This window comes from Frieseomelitta varia, unplaced genomic scaffold (genome assembly GCF_011392965.1).
Source record: "Frieseomelitta varia isolate USP_RPSP 00005682 unplaced genomic scaffold, Fvar_1.2 scaffold_140, whole genome shotgun sequence".
Classification (NCBI taxonomy): Eukaryota; Metazoa; Arthropoda; class Insecta; order Hymenoptera; family Apidae; genus Frieseomelitta; species Frieseomelitta varia.
In genome coordinates this window covers 785,265-801,358 of record NW_025109084.1, presented here as the reverse complement: position 1 = coordinate 801,358, position 16,094 = coordinate 785,265, and the positions used below count along the sequence as shown (strand labels likewise).

General features: G+C 45.1%; 2 protein-coding genes across 2 annotated transcripts; both read right to left on the bottom strand.

Annotated features, from left to right (window-relative positions):
- Positions 1 to 651: 651 nt before the first annotated feature.
- Positions 652 to 3,680, bottom strand: LOC122532610 (NAD kinase 2, mitochondrial-like). Its single transcript, XM_043661517.1, has 4 exons — positions 3,338 to 3,680; positions 1,530 to 1,608; positions 1,175 to 1,433; positions 652 to 940 (listed from the first exon to the last, which is right to left on the bottom strand). The coding sequence occupies exons 1-4, from the start codon at positions 3,556 to 3,558 to the stop codon at positions 711 to 713; spliced, it is 789 nt and encodes a 262-aa protein (XP_043517452.1). The 5' UTR covers positions 3,559 to 3,680; the 3' UTR covers positions 652 to 710.
- A 5,170-nt stretch (positions 3,681 to 8,850) lies between these two features.
- LOC122532708 lies at positions 8,851 to 14,606 on the bottom strand. Its single transcript, XM_043661728.1, has 8 exons — positions 14,038 to 14,606; positions 13,410 to 13,499; positions 12,579 to 13,367; positions 11,725 to 12,149; positions 9,687 to 11,284; positions 9,309 to 9,528; positions 9,169 to 9,226; positions 8,851 to 8,886 (listed from the first exon to the last, which is right to left on the bottom strand). Exons 1-7 carry the CDS (start codon positions 14,598 to 14,600, stop codon positions 9,180 to 9,182), a joined length of 3,732 nt encoding a protein of 1,243 aa, XP_043517663.1. The 5' UTR covers positions 14,601 to 14,606; the 3' UTR covers positions 8,851 to 8,886; positions 9,169 to 9,179.
- Positions 14,607 to 16,094: the final 1,488 nt, after the last annotated feature.

Genomic DNA, 16,094 nt, shown 5'->3' with positions numbered 1-16,094 from the left:
CGAGTATCTCTGCATGTTTATTCGTACACAAGCAGAGATACCGAGTATGAACACCTGATCTCGAGAAGGTCGGGGTGTCTGCGGTTCAGCCGAAACCGAAATTACGGGATTAATGGAAGTCTGGACGTGGCCTGGCCTCCTTGCAAGGAAACGGGAAACGGAGGTGGAAAAGGTATTTCACTCTCGCTCTTGTTGCAGAAAAAGACCAGCGTTGCCTTTTGCCGGTGAAATAACCGGCGCTTCCTATCTTTCGGCCCCGGACTACCTTCATTTTCGGAACAAATGCGCGCAATTACTTGTTACTTCGCCCCACGCCTCCGTCATTCGAGATAAATAAGAGATCGGGCTGCATTAAAGCTGGAACCGGAAGATCCTCAGAGAGAGAATTCGTTTCTTTCTTTTTTCCTTTCTCTCTCTCTCTCTTTCCTTTCTGTTTCTTCTCGCGAGAAATGTACCTTTGATTACCTAAACTGAACACGTTCGTTTGGATAAATGTTTACAAAAATCGTAAACCTTGAAAAATCGAGAAACATAGCTCGAGATAATATAGAAAGAACGCTGGCGTAATAAAAAACAAATTATTCAATTATCAATTTTATGTCGTTACATTTTGTCTGTCAATCGGACAATATTTCAGAAAAGTTTCATCGAGCTCGCTTCCTGAAGAACCTTTATTTCTCCGCGGTCACACGTACAGGCGACCGGTGTGCTCAGGTGAGCACGATGCTTCTCAAGGAATACTCAGGCTTGATGTCGAAAGTGGCAATAGCACCGTCGTTGAAGGGCAAGGAGATGCTTCCGTCTATCACCAGACCAGCGTCAAAGCCACAGGATTTCACAGTAAGCTTGCTGCACTTTTGTCTGTCCGGGCAGCACTTCCGCTTCGTGCAACGCGTGGTGTGATATATCTCGCGGATCATGTATATCATGTTTAAATCCTCTGAAAAAGCATCAACGAGAGTTCCCTCGGAAACAGCAAATTCAGGAATATATTTCACTTTCGTTTCTTCTTCCTTTCTTTTTTTTTTCCCTCACTCCTCGTTTCGTCACTTTAGCGAAGATCGGCAATTTTTAATTTGATCGTACGATACAGTACACACAGAGGATTGCTCGTTATTGCTTGTTCGCTCGATACACGTATGTACAGTTACTAACGTTAAACCGATCTAGTTACCTGCCGAGTAGAGAAGAGCCTGATGGTATTTGTGGAGCAACTCGTTGGTTTCCTCGAGGCTTAATTTATCGCCGGTGGCTATTTCGACGATGCTTCGAACAGTTTCGGCCGACTGTACGTTAATAGATTTGTACCAGAACCGGGAGCCGGTGCCCGTACAAACGCATATGCCCGAACTTCGAACTAGATATGGCGCGTGGTTTTCGACTCCGACGTGCAACGTTATTGGCCTGGCCGCCATGAATTCTCCTATGAACACCTGAATTTCACGTAAGAAAATATCGATCAGAAATATCACTGTAATTCATCTAGCGCGGATTAGTTGACAAGCGAGATTTTCGTCGTTGGAACTAACTTCGTTCAGCGCCAGCCAAGGCAAAATCCTCTGACGCGGTTGAAGCGCCATTTTCCTTTCCGCCAATCGTACGAGATCTCTGTACAAGAGAATTCAATTAACCTTTGATTAAAGCGGTCAATGGGATTGATCGATGCTCATGGTCGGTGTTTACATTCGTTTCTTCTCGCGTTTGCCGCAGGACGAGCCTCTCGCTTAGGATAGATAAGAAAACGTACGTGAAAACGTACAAACGGCTCGGAGGGACGAGTTTATTTAGTTTTAATGACATTAACGAAGGTAGAGGAAGAAATTTTAATGGGTGGTAATGAAGAACGACGTTAATGACGAACCATCGATGCATTTAGAACAACGAAACTCCACCGTCAGCGTAATTACGTTAATATCGAACGTTTTTCCTATAAATAGGAAGTTCAGTCGACGAGTAATTGGCAATAAATGAATTGATAAGCCTCTCTTACGCGTCACGGTGGACAAAGCCGATGATTTACACTTATATCGCGTACAACAGCGACGACAATAACTATTAAAACTACTGGACAGAGTCTTCAGTTCTGCGCTTTGTCACGAATCACGCGCGAGTAGAAATTCGCGATCCGTCTATGGAGTAAATTCGGTTCTACATACGATGCTGTGCTGTGTCATCGATATCAAAGTTATTTGACCCAGTTTCTTCGACAAATTGGTCAAATCAATGAAAATATGCAATTTCGCTCCTTTTCTCTTTCTCTCTTTCCTCCGATAAATAACGATTTCTCGTGAAATTCTCGTTATACACAATTAAAAAGTTACGACATCCTTGCGCAAGTCGTAACTACACGGTTATTGTAATTTACAAGTTCTAACTGCCGAAGTTGCGGCGTGCGGGAGGCTATAAGTTGAAACTACTCGGCGGAGAGGACCGGCCCGTGAAATGAAGACGCATTACGGCCTTTATGAAAACGCAGAATCGGCGATACGTACCGCTTACTTAAAACTTAAGAGAATAGATTGCCCGGAGAAAGAAGAAACTCCGCTGTGCAAGAGTTTCCTCCACACGATGGAGAGACAGAGAGAAAGAGAGAGAGAGAGAGGACGATACATACTTCGTTCGCCGGCACTTTATCGTTTTTGCCAGCGTAATTTAAGCCGAGGAACCAGCCAGGCAACGTAAAGTTTCATCTTTGAAATGAAACCCCCGAAATAGAGGCTCGAGTACGCACCAGCTAGTAACAAACCAAGTAACAAACCCGCGAGAATAAGGGAGCGTGACACTTTTCTCGTCGCACGTGTGCCGTCCTTACCTTTAGTAAGTGATTTATTAATTAACAATAGAGCAATTTTATTAATTTTATTAATTTTGCTATTTTACGGGACAGGCTAAGATAGACACGTAGAACTTTAAAATTTCATTAGCCACAGATGTAGCGAAGATGTGCATACGTGTTTCTGCATTTTTCTCTCGCAGATCATGAATGAAAAAAAGCGCCCTGATAAAAACGGGAGGATTACACGGGTATTTCGCATGCATCGAGCATAAATGTGTATGAACGATGGGAGATTAAAGTACATCTTGCGAACGAAAGTAAATGCGCAGAAAGATGGAAGTGGAATTGTGTCTGAGAGAGAGAGAAAGAGAGAGGAAGAAAATTTCCCTGCAGCCACACCGCATCGCAGAAGTAACGAATAAAAATGCACATATTGATCTCCGGGAGGATAGAAGAAACACAGAGCAGAGAGAGAGAGAGAGAGAGAGAGAGAGAGAGAGAGAGAGAGAGAGAGAGAGAGAGAGAGAGAGAGAGAGAATAACTTTTCTATAATGTACCCACTCGGCTCTAATCTTCCCTTGCGTACGGATCTTCTCGCGTGTGTGAAAAGGTCGTCTGTAAAGTCCCTCCGCATTCATCACCGTTCGTATGCGACTCCGCATCAGCAGCGTGTACCTTCCTGCGTGGAGTCGCTCGAATACGCTCTCGGTGTCGGTCGTGTACTTCGCGGGGATCGTGAAAACGTTACTGCCGTCCGTGACGCTCGGATTGATGCCGAGCATCGGCTTCGTATTGTCCGTAATCAGTTTCGAGGCGAGCAGAAACGCGCCGTCTCCGCCGATCGGAACTACCAGGTCCGCCCAGTTTATGAATTTCCACGCGTCTTCGATCCTACGCGGCAACAAACAACGCGAGATGGAACCGTCGAATCGTAGAAAAGTATTGTTGCAAATTCGAGCGAGGAGGAAAGAAATTTTTGAAAGCTGAAAAATTGGAGGTTCAGGCGCAACCTTTTCACGATGCGAAAGTTAATGCCGAGCTTCTTGAGAACCGCAGCCAGATTTTGCTCGCAAGCAGTCTGCCGTTGATGCTCGGCGAGAATTTCCTGCGAATCCCTTCCACGATCTTTCAACTTCGACAATACTTGATCCTCGTTCAGATCGGGATTCCGAGACCGCAGGAACTCCAACGAGGACAGCTTCGAAACGCAGAGCACCCGCCGCGGCCGATAAGGCGCGTTGTTCAAGCAACTGAAGATTTTCATGATCGAGAGGTGAAATCGATCTGGAACGGGCGTCGATTTAGGTTAGATTGTCTCCGAAAAATATTGAGATCATTTGGAGGAGCGCGGCGCAGCTACTTTGGATCAATATTAATATTAATTAAACGGGGGGGGGGGGGAGAATTAGTTTCGTTGTGACGTTAAATATTGTTCCGTTGCTTTCCCAAAACCAAATACCCGACGTATCGCGTAACGTTTAAACACCGGCCAAGTTTCAACTTTATTTTAGCGAATTATCGACCAGTTTATTCCGCTTATTGGGGGGCTGGAAATTTCGTTCCCAAGCGCCTTTATGACTACATCATTGCTTGATAAATCCTGGGAGTAACCAGATACATTTACCCCTCGCTAATGGTTTATTTTGTTACCTAATCCGATTCGGTGAAACTCGGCGCTTCGTTCGGTGTTTCTGAAAACACTTTCGAGTATCAGGTTTAAATTGCGAGTAACAATTATCGACAAAGTTACGCTCGGTGAAATAAAACGAAGATAAGAAAAGAAAAGAATTAAAAAAAGAAGACTCTTGTAACTTTTACAATCCAGCGAACGATGAACGATGATGTCAGACACGATGGTCGATGAACTGATATAAATTAATATATCAACGAATTAGAATAATTAAAGCTTGTATCATCGAATAAGAACGACTAATAATTTTATACATCGCAATCCGCGGAAACGTCGTCACCGACGAAAAAGGAATCTTCCCAAATTTTTCGACCACAGCGACCGTCCACTCCTCGAGGAACTTCGCTGTAATCAACTTCCTCCATCTAAACTCCAAGATCTCTCACCGTGGCTTATACAACCGTCTTCGCTTCTCGAATGACTACTCGCTTCGTCGTCTCAACTTTGCAAATCACATCGCCTCTCTGCGGCTTCGTAACATCGAACGTTGCTTCAACTTGCCAGCCAGGATGAGGAAAGGGGGAGAGTATTCGCTAGCGAGATGATGGCGCGGCCGTCGTAGGATACGTGTTCTTCAGGATTACTCACGTGTTCCAAGTGATACACTCGGCACTCAGGCGGCGAGTGGAAGCCGCGGTGTCTTGTACGCCGGCTTCTGGCAAACTTCGGGGCAAGGAAAGTTGCGCGAAATTTTCGTCTCAATGGACACTGACCATTAAAGCCACTTAAGGCTACCAGGATCTTCCCTTAAGCTTGCTCGTACGAGGGATGTTCCGTCGGCCACGAAATATTCCTCTAACAGCCGAGATTTTAACCGAGGGTTCTCTCGAAGAGTTCTCGAGTTTCCTCGAAAGCCATCGTTTTACGAGCCATCGTGACATTTTTACCTCTTCCCTTCATATTCCCGCGATACGTATCTCGCGTGGTGGCAACCGCTTCGAATTGCCCGTTGTTCGCCCATCGATGTGACACTTTTCTTTTTTTTTCTTTTTGGAAAACAGCGGCGAGGAAAAGAGTCTCCTCGGAGAAGAAAAAATTATAGCGAGACAGAGTGTGAGAAAACCGTGTACGTATACGTATACATCTCGGTAAGCGCGTCCTTGCACACACGGTTTTTGGCCGAGCCGAAGTGGTCTCGTCGAGTTTCCGGTAACCGAGAGACAGAAGAAGCTTGCGGCCAACTTGCTGCAAGTTTTCGTCTCGAGGATGGCTGACCGCGAAAGCCATTTACGGTGCCGGAATGTTCTCTCAAGACCCGTTGTCGCGAAATATCCGAGCGTTTTATATTTTACGAGACGCGGACCGCTGTTGGAACTTTGCTCGCAACGTCTGCCGTTTTCAAGTGTACGAGTTCCTACGTCCTATATCGACGTGCGATTATCGCTATTATTTACATCTACGACGCGAGAAATTCGAAAAATCGAGAAAGCGAATTTCAATAATACAAATTATGTATTATTAATGGAATTTTACTCTTTGCAACTTTCGCAATACTTAAAAAAGGAAAAAGAAAAAGAGAAAAATATCGCACCGCGCAGTTTAAAGCGATAGAGATGATGTATGGGATGAAATTACCTTCTGCAGATGTAATTATAATTACTTACAGCGCAGCCCGTGACAAACACGCCTCGTGCGTTTCTTTTTCTTTTCTCCTTCTCTCTCTTCGAAGCAACAAAAAGGAAAAGAAAAAATTACCGCTTTTTCCCCCTGCCTGCACCCTTTGCAATTTTCTAAATTTCATGCATATGCAACCCGGTGCCCGGGCTTAAAACGCCTTGTTAAGGCTACTGCTACTGCGGGGACACGATAATTGTATTTCCCTAGAATTTTTATTACACTCGGAGACATGACAACGAGCCACCCGACAGTAATTACACGTCGTACGCAGGTTTTAGCTTGAAGCGGATGCCGCGGCAACCAGAGAGTTTCTGGTACGTTGGCCGCCGACGAACTTTGCAACAAACTTCCACGTTCTTTCCTTCTCCGCGGCGGTTGCTGACCACCAGGGCCACTTATAATGTCGCGGTATCCCCTGCGGCGAAGAAATTCGTTTAGCCGGAACTTTTAAGCCTGAGCAACGCCTCGTGTTCCCCTCTCCGTACGTGATTTTCCAAAAAAATGATCACACGTAATCACGACATTGGCGCGGCACGTAATTATCGAACGATTTAAATTTAATTCAGTTTTAGATCGTCGTTGCGCTGGCAACTGGTTCGCGGACCATAACGAGTGACCGAACCGTATACAGTAATTTGTCGCTTTCTTTTTCTTTTGAACTCTTCCGTATAATATCACTGGATAGAAATTATTAAGAAGTAATAAACTTATCATTCGTTTCGCCTGGGTTACATTTAAATATACTTAAAACTGAGAAAATATTGCAATAATGGACAAAAAATTCTCGACGTACCTGGCGAAAGAGATTAAGAGAAACGACGGTTTTAGTCTTGCAGCCTTTGCAGAGATCAACTTCCGGTAAAGAAGTTTTCACGCTGGCGACTTTTACTATTTCTATATAACGGATAAAACTACATTGAAAGCGAATGATTTTGGTCGACGTCGCCGTTTCTTTATTACTCAATTTAGCAGTGGCAGTGGTGTACGAACGCGGAATTATCGTCTCGATTTAATTGAAATCGGTTCCTGTCAGTACCATGAGTTGTAAGAGCGACAGTAATTGGCAGTTGTGTAACAAAACACCCGATTCGCAGGCGGGCAACAATATCTGTTCGCGTTCCAGCTACTATTTCCACTGTTGTACGGACAGTGTCTATCGTAATTATACCGGTTGCTCACATAGTTACGATTCGGACGATACTGCGCGTATTTTTGGGGCGAACCTCCAGCTATCGAGTATCTGTAGAGACTGTTTATCCTGCCAAGCTGATGAGGCGCATCTTCGAACAAGCCAGAATTTCGTCGCGTCCAACAGTCTGTTGTCAGCCAAAATTCGCTCGGTTCCTGCCATCTGCTCGACGTGACGCGACAGCAATGGGATCCACGATCTGGCCAACGATTCATAAACGATTCGCAAGGGTTTATATCGCACTGCACCATGCAATGGCTGACCAATGGTCGAACGCCAGAGCAACGTAAGAAACGGTCTCTGCAGTCCTTCTTCCGTGGCCTGTCCAACCAGGTAGTCAAACGATCGAATATTATCGTCCCGGCGTCAAATATGTCTCTCTTTTCCTCGCACGTACAGGTTGCTTTATCAACTGTTGCTTTATCAAGCGAGTCTGCTGGACCAACGCAGGCATCTTGCGTTTCAATATTATCGTCCAAACTCTCAACTGACTTTACATCTACGATCGACACCTTCCTGATTGAGCCTAGCTTATTCTCCGTGTCAAAAAGTTCGTCGTCTTCCTTCTCCACTTCTTGCACTGTCGTCAACGTCATGTCCAGGCCTCTCTTTTCCTTTCTCGTCGGTACCGGTTCGTGTACCGCGCCGACAGTCTGCGTGCACTCGCTTATCACTAAATTTGGACAGTTCTTGTGACATATGGGACCGGGGAATTTCATTCCAAGTGCAGTGATACACGGTATGCACGAGCCTATCGCCGCCGAGCAAAACAGACGGACGTCTTCGCCCATGCCTTTCTTTCGCGACGGTCTCTGATCTTGGCCTATGGAGAAAATGCAATTTATTCGCGAACGGCTTTCTGGAAAATCCGACTCTGCCACGTTGACGCCTTTGCATCTATACACGCGAAGAATCGCACGCTGGTCGCCGTAACATTCCGGGACGACTGTCCCAGGCTTCGGTTCCTCGTCCGTTTCGAAAGACAGGTCTGTCATTGAGTATATGTCCGTGGTTATTTGTGCATCGTCGGTTTCGACGCGTGACTCGATCGCAACGTCTCTGGTTAGGCACTCCTCCATCTGGCTGCATGGTTCTTGACAGTACTCCACTTCCGACGTTATCAATCTCTTGATCGGAACTTCGCCATTCGTAGACATATGCTTGGATTTGGGAACGTTCGCAGTCATCGCGGCCGCGTTTCACGCTAGTAATTTTGCCCTAGAATTTCTTTACGATTTCTGTGTTTCTGAGGAGAGGTTGATTGATAACGCTGGACAACGTTGGAAAGTTGAACCAGTTGTTTCTCATACCTGTTTTTCATACCCTTGCAACGCTTCGATGATTTTTAAAGACTGACTTGTAAAGACTTGATTACTTAAGTGCATTTTTCGAGGTATGGTCAAGTGACCATTCTTTTGACATCGAGATCAAGCATCGTGCAAACTGGTAATTTGTATTGGCAACGTCATAATACGTTTCATACGTCGCGAAGAATGTTCTCTCGAGTTTCTTCCTGCAAACATGGAGGGCTACACTTACGATTTAACAAATGTTGTGTCGCATGTTTCGGATCTCTAGGGTTATGAAGAGTTGTGTCGTTTATCCATCACGAACCTGAATATATTTACAATAGTGTTTCACTCGTATAGTGAATGTTTTCACAAATATTTCATTACTTACTTCAAAACGATTAGTACTAGTTAATGCTGAAGTACGATATTTGTAGGATTATAAATATAAATATGGTAAAAAAAAAAAAAAAAAATGAATGACCGAATCGACAACGATCGAGAAGTTATTAAATCATTCAAACAAAATTTTCAAAAAATGACATACTATAGCAAATTCACACGCACACGTAAAAAAATAACTACAATATCTCAAAAAATATCTTACCATCTCTCGAATTACCGTTTCCTCTTTCCGCACGGTCTACACAGATCGCGATCGATCCCTGAAAACCCAAAATTTTTCGTTCGAGCTAACCAAAGTACTTCGCGCGAAACCAACGTTCGATTAAGTAAATGACGCATCACCGTCGCTCGTGTAGTAAAAAGTGTCGTACAACCGACGAAGGTAAGTTCTTTGTACTCTCTGATAGCTCGCGCGGCTGATGAACTCGGTCATCGACGAATCGTCAACACCCCGGGCTGTCAACGCTCGACGATGCGTGCATGCACTGTCGAGAGGTCGTCTCATTCGTCTCCGATGATCGTAGATGTCAGGCCTGGAAGGTTGCTTCCTCGGTGATGTCACCTGTACAGAATATTCAATTTCATCGTACCGCTCTGCCTGACCATTAATTTCCAAACCTTGCCTCCGGTGTAACCAAGCTCGATGAATATTCAGCGGAATTCGTCCGTTGATTGGTTACGACGGACGAAAGCGAGACACTAGGCTCATATCGCTCGTACCTCGTTCGAAGTCGATGGGTTGTTGCTTGGTTGTTGCTCCGTGTCGCATTCTTCCAAGTTCGACTGCACTTTAATGCTCATCAATATCTGATTCTTTCTGTTCCCCACTTGAAACTCGGACAAAATCTGCGTGAGGATCGTGTTCGACGTTTGCATTTGCACGCTCACGGTCGTTCTCTTTCCGCCAAATTCTCTCGTTAGCTCGATCGGTGCTGTGGAATCTACTTCGTCGAGATCAGGGATTGCCGTTATGGTCGATGGTGGAGCTTCTTCTTCTTCTACGACGAGTTCCGGTTCGTCCACTGCGGTATCATCTGGTGGTTCGGTAATTTCGGGTAATGCTTCTTCCGCAGGTGTTTCTTCCGTAGGTGTTTCTTCTATAGATATTTCTTCTATAGGTATTTCTTCTACAGATGCTTCTTCTGTAGGCGCTTCTTCTTCCGTCGTATCCTTCTCAGACGTTTCCTCTTCTACCACGGTATCTTCAGTCACAGGTGCCTCGTCATCTTTTTCTGCTTCTTCTTCAATTGACTCTACCACTGCTTCAGGTACATCCTCAACTTCGCCTGGAGGTGTCGTATCTTTCTCCGGAACGTACTCTTCTACCACGGTATCTTCAGTCACAGGTGCCTCGTCATCTTTTTCTGCTTCTACTTCAATTGACTCTACCACTGCTTCAGGTACATCCTCAGCTTCGCCTGAAGGTGTGGTATCTTTCTCCGGAACGTACTCTTCTACCACGGTATCTTCAGTCACAGGTGCCTCGCCATCTTTTTCTGCTTCTTCTTCAATTGACTCTACCATTGCTTCAGGTACATCCTCAGCTTCGCCTGGAGGTATCGTATCTTTCTCCAGAACGCATGCGCACATGTCAACTACTTGACTAGGTGTTACCCTTAACGATGCACATTTTACAAGAACTTTCTTAAGGAGCATACATTGGACAGCTTTGCCCGTCACTGGCTTCGTTCTTTCGTCCTTCACCTTGGGACTATCATTTTCTTTTCTAAGACTCATTTCGGGTTTCACGTATCTCGAAGGACCTGTGACTGTGTACTTTGGATTCGGCGGAGGTTTCTTTTTCGGCGGGGTAATCTGTTTCGTCGGCTCTTCCTTGGAAGACCTAATTTTTTCATTTGGCTCTCCTCGTTTCACGGTTCTCACTTTCTTTCGGAATGCCGTTCTTTCTGCGACGTAAGTGCCATTCGCTGGACTGACCGTCGCGCGAACGGAACCCGTTTGAACGCACACATCTACAGCCATGGAGGAGTTTTCCGTCTGCTGGTCTTGAGGCGTCGACGGGTTTTTCTGTTGCTGTTTAATTATCTGACTACCTGAGTTGGAATTTTCACGATTGCCGGACGCGACTGACTGTCCTCCGTATTTGCTCGAATTCGACTGTTTTCTTTTCTGTGGGTAGGTATCACCGCCACCCTTTTTGCGAGCAGTGTCGTACGTTGGATACCACAGTTCTTCAAGCGGTGTTCTGTTACAAGCATTTTCGCAAGAGTCAAAGTGCCACTTTCTCTCCGATTGGATCTGTTCTTCGGCCACATTGCGAGCACCTTTCCAACAATCATCTGAAAACAAATTCTCAACTTCATAGGAAACTACGACTGAAATCGATCAGTGAAAATCGATCGTGATGCACGTGAGAAATTTAAAAATACGAAAAACGTTTATAGAGGCAGCCGTTTATTTCACGTTGCAAATTACAAAACGATAATTTGCGGCTATATTGTAGGTACTTCGCTGAATTAGGTATGAATTTAACCCTCACACTGCGTCCATAGGCGATTCGCGTTCCGTGTGATTCCTTACTTTTCTAGGAACTGCACAGCGATTACAAATTCGTGTTTTTTACGTGTACCCTAGAAAAGAATTTGCCAGCTAAGGAGACTAAGCGAACGTGCATAAGATACGAGAAGAAAGAAGAAGAAAAAAGGAACAATTGATCGTGTAATTGACAGAGTGACTCGGACATTGTTGCGCGTGCAGTGTGAGGGCGTCACGAGAGTATTTTAACGTAGAAACGTACTTTGACACATTGGCGTTTGACAGTCGGGCAATCCAGCGACGTTGTCGCAACAGACGTTTCCGCAACAATGCGCATCGCAGTTGCTCGACTCGTGGTTCATTATTTCTCGCCAACACGCCGCCTCGTACACGCATTCATTGTGCGTTCCCGACTGATCGCATTGATCGGGGCGTGCAGTTTCCTCGCAATCTTTCGTCCACGTCCCGCACGTGGAACGATCCTTCGTGTCTTTCTTCGAGCCTTTCAACTTCGACGATTGTTTCACGATCTGGCCGATGCTCGTTGTCGCCACTCTCACAAAATTTTTGTACGTGTCGTGCAACTGTCTTCGAATGTCGCTCAACAACGAATGATCATTTGTTTCGCATTGCTGGCTGGAACCTGTCGTCTTTCTCTTTACGTACGTGTCACCTTCCGTCTGCGCTCTACGAAATTATTGAAACACTGCGATATAATGTGGGATAACATTTTAAACCCACGTGGTTTATAATAAATTAGTTTGTTAACTAATATTTAAGTAATTAAGGGAAACTGAATTGGCGATGACAAAGAGATATCAAATTTTCTTTATACCTGCTGCTCTCTACCCTCTAATCTTACCTTTAAACCTTTGTCATACGCTCATACACACATACATAAAAACCATACGCTGGTATTTTACGTCTTAAAACTAGCTGTAATAAATTTCAAATGAAGTTTACAAAGTTAAAAAAAAAAAAAAAGAACGATAGTTCACTCCAGAATAATACAATGCGTTCGACTATAGTGGGATCAGATTTTCATTTTCGATAAATTCACAATTTCTGCATTTTGTAACAAGATTTTGCATCGATATAAAGCACGACGAAAGTCACCTGGAATCCCAATGTTCCTGAAACCTGACGCTGGATTGCTCCAGCAGTTCAGGGCAGTACGGTTCCTCGGACATCTGATCGACGGTGTAATCATCGGGTCGTACGTCCATGTTGTTCGAGTAGGCGCGTTCCACGGCACCTGGCTGACCTTTGCAATTGGAACTACACCTCGTCGACTCGCCCCTCTTCGATCTGCCACGATCTCTCGACGACTCGAACTTGTCCTCTCTCACAGTACTAGATTCCTTCCTCGAGGCGTCGCCTTTCAGCAATTCCTCCGTCGACTCGTCGCATCGGGCGGACGCCAGGTTGCACACGTTCGCCACGCTCTCGCCGATCTCCACGAACAAACTCGCCTTGGACGGTGTACACTTCCTCGAGCAGAACGAGCACAACGAGGAATGATCGGTTTTCGTGCGACTCTCCGCATCCGCAAAGTGGACGCGTTGCAGGCAGTGTTTGCTGGTAGACGCGTCATGACGATGATCGGGTGGGGAATCGTACTTTGCCTCTGTCTCTTCATAGATCACGCAAGGCTGTTGGGCCACGCTGACGCTTGAGGGGTGCGGTTTTACGTCGCGCGGACAGCAACAATCGTCGAGGCAACCGTTCTTCGCGGTTTCGAGGCCGTCGTTCTGCCATTTTTCGTACGAGTTGCAGTCGTTGCTCTGTACTTGCACGACGTAGGGCTCGCAGTTTCCGCAACAGTTCTCGAACGTGCAACGGAAGTTCGAAGGCTTCCCGACAAGGGTTTGCTCGCATCTGCACGTTTTTAATTCGAAGCGATTACTACGTTAAGTGAAGCATCTTGTTTCTGAGCTGCGGAAATACCTGCTCGGTTCTTGCCTCCTAGATCCCCCCAATTTGTCGTCGTTCGTGGAAAAGAACTTTCTTCGTTTCTGATCTGGTTTCGCGTTGTTGCTGAAACACAGTTTCTCGTGTCAGGAATTTTAGCAACTGGAGTATAAGCAGAAAATCTTTCTCTTACTTATTATTATTATATTATTATATTATATTATATTATATTATTATATTATACTATATTATATTATTATATTATATTATGTTAATATTATACTATATTATATTATATTATTATAATAGTCCCCCCCGATTTGTCGTAATTCGTGGAAAAGAATTTTCTTCGTTTCTGATCTGGCTTCGCGTTGTTGCTGAAATACAGTTTCTCGTGTCAGGAATTGTAGCAATTGGAGTATAAGCAGAAAATCTTTCTTTTACTTATTATTATTATATTATTATATTATTATATTATATTATATTATATTATATTATATTATATTATATTATTATATTATATTATATTATATTATATTATTATATTATATTATATTATATTATTATATTATATTATATTATATTATATTATATTATATTATATTATATTATATTATATTATATTATATTATTATTTCTAGCAAGTGAAAAACGAGTTACTCACTTGTCGCAACAGTGTTTAAACGAGACGTTGTACATCCGTTTCTCCGGGTGAAAATTCTCGCAGGGTGGCTGTCGCGAGACAACGCTCACGTTTATCCCGCACGGATCGTTAGACGTACTCGCGTCGCAGTCTATTCCGTCTCTTCCGTAATTATCGTAACGTGGCTCCAGCTGTCCGATATGCTCCCAAATGTTTTGCCCCGTGAAATCGCACGCGTTCCTATCGGGACAGTTTCCCTGGTAGATCGAGTCGCCTCTCCTGTGCTCGCACATTTTCGCGTAATCTTCTCCCTGGCGACTAGCTGGCACTCTTCGATATCGCTGATTCCGGCGAAAATCCCGCTGGCCGTCGTTCCTCGCCGACTCGTTCGATCTTACCGGACCGATTACCTGCTGCCTCTTCTGCCTTTCGTTTTTCCAACGTTGGATTTTTTCGGCCTCGCGGCTACCGAGCTGCGTGTTCCACCACGATTCTTCCGATCGATCGCGTTGTTCGGCCGCGTAAACGTTCCCGTGAACGTTGAAATCCATCAAGCGGCAGCCCCCGCTGAAATCTACCGGCATGCGTCCGCGTTTATTTCGAGCTGGTGTGCGATTATCGAACGGCTGGACGATCATAGTGTATTACCGGTATTATTGAACTACGGCCAAAGGGCACGCACAAATGGTCGGTAATCTCTGAAATAAATTAATCGTGGGATCGATCGAGATCACAGACCGACTGGAGAAACGCTCGTGCCGCCGATAGGCTAAGGGTCGATCGCTTCGATTGTCAGCTATCGTCGATCCCTGCCTCTGCTTTTTAGCGCATTATTATCAATCTATGCCACGATTACGCCGCCCCGATCAATCCACGGGTTCATTGCGCCTGGTGAAACGTGTAACGTGATCTGCAAATGTTTATACGTCGTTTAGCGTCAGAGAGACGGCGAAACACGCGGACGAGATAGGCTTGATTATTGAACATGGCACATCCGTTGCCGAAAATTACAGCGCGAGATACGCGTGGTTGGTCAAAAATCTCTGAAAATCATGACGCGAGACGAGACTTGTTTTTCCTGAATATAGCTGAAATTTTGCACTTTGTTCAAAGTTGTTGCGCCTTAAATTTTACAACCAAGCTGTCAAATCTTTGTTGATCCATGTCGAAGGATAGAAAATTGCAACAGCACGATTCTCAATGATCGACGTTAACATGCTTAGTTGGAAAGAAATGAAATAACGTAACGGCATATTTCACAATGCCTCGTCGGGAAGTCTCGTTGCGACAAAACTCGATGCTTTCCCAGTCGAGCGTCTCTCACGTCCCGTTTCACACGTTTAACTCGTGCAAATGCTTCATGTTCACTCGAAAAGAAAAAAATAGAGAGAGAGAGAGAGAGAAAAAGGATACGTTTTCAAACGTTGAACACACCGAACTACCCGAACAGCCGTGAGGTGAAAAAATATTTCACACGAACGTCCGCGCGATTCTCTACGCGTGCGGCGGCGACGACGACGACGGAGGAGGAAACGAACGTTCACGCAGCAATACCGAAAGTTCGACGATGGCGCGACGATGGCGAGTCACATTTCCGTGCGACGGAAGGTGTACCGTTTACTTTGGAACTTGTAAAATTTGGAATTTTCCGGGGTTAGTTGTCATTGCCGAGTCGTGGGGTGGACCGAGGGCGGGAGGGTGGGTGGGTGGTGGCCGAAAGTTTGGTTATGAGAGATCGGGAAACATTCGCGACTGTTATCGCGCGGCGCAGTTATCGCACCGATGTATTTTTACGCTCGCTCGCGAGCGAGCGAGCGAGCACGCGTCCGACCGCTCGCGTCGCAGAATATTCAGGGGACACGGAAAACAAACGCGGCGCACGACCAAAAATATATTCCATATTTTTGTAGCACGCTCAGTAAATATTTTGAATGTCTATCCATCCGCGAGCTTAAAAGGAGAATTCTATGAATATTTGTCAAATATTGCGAACATCATGGCCACCGATGTATGTATCGCGTGTTCACACGATGAACACGCCGGCCGCGTGATATGAATACGTTATATCCGGCGCCTCG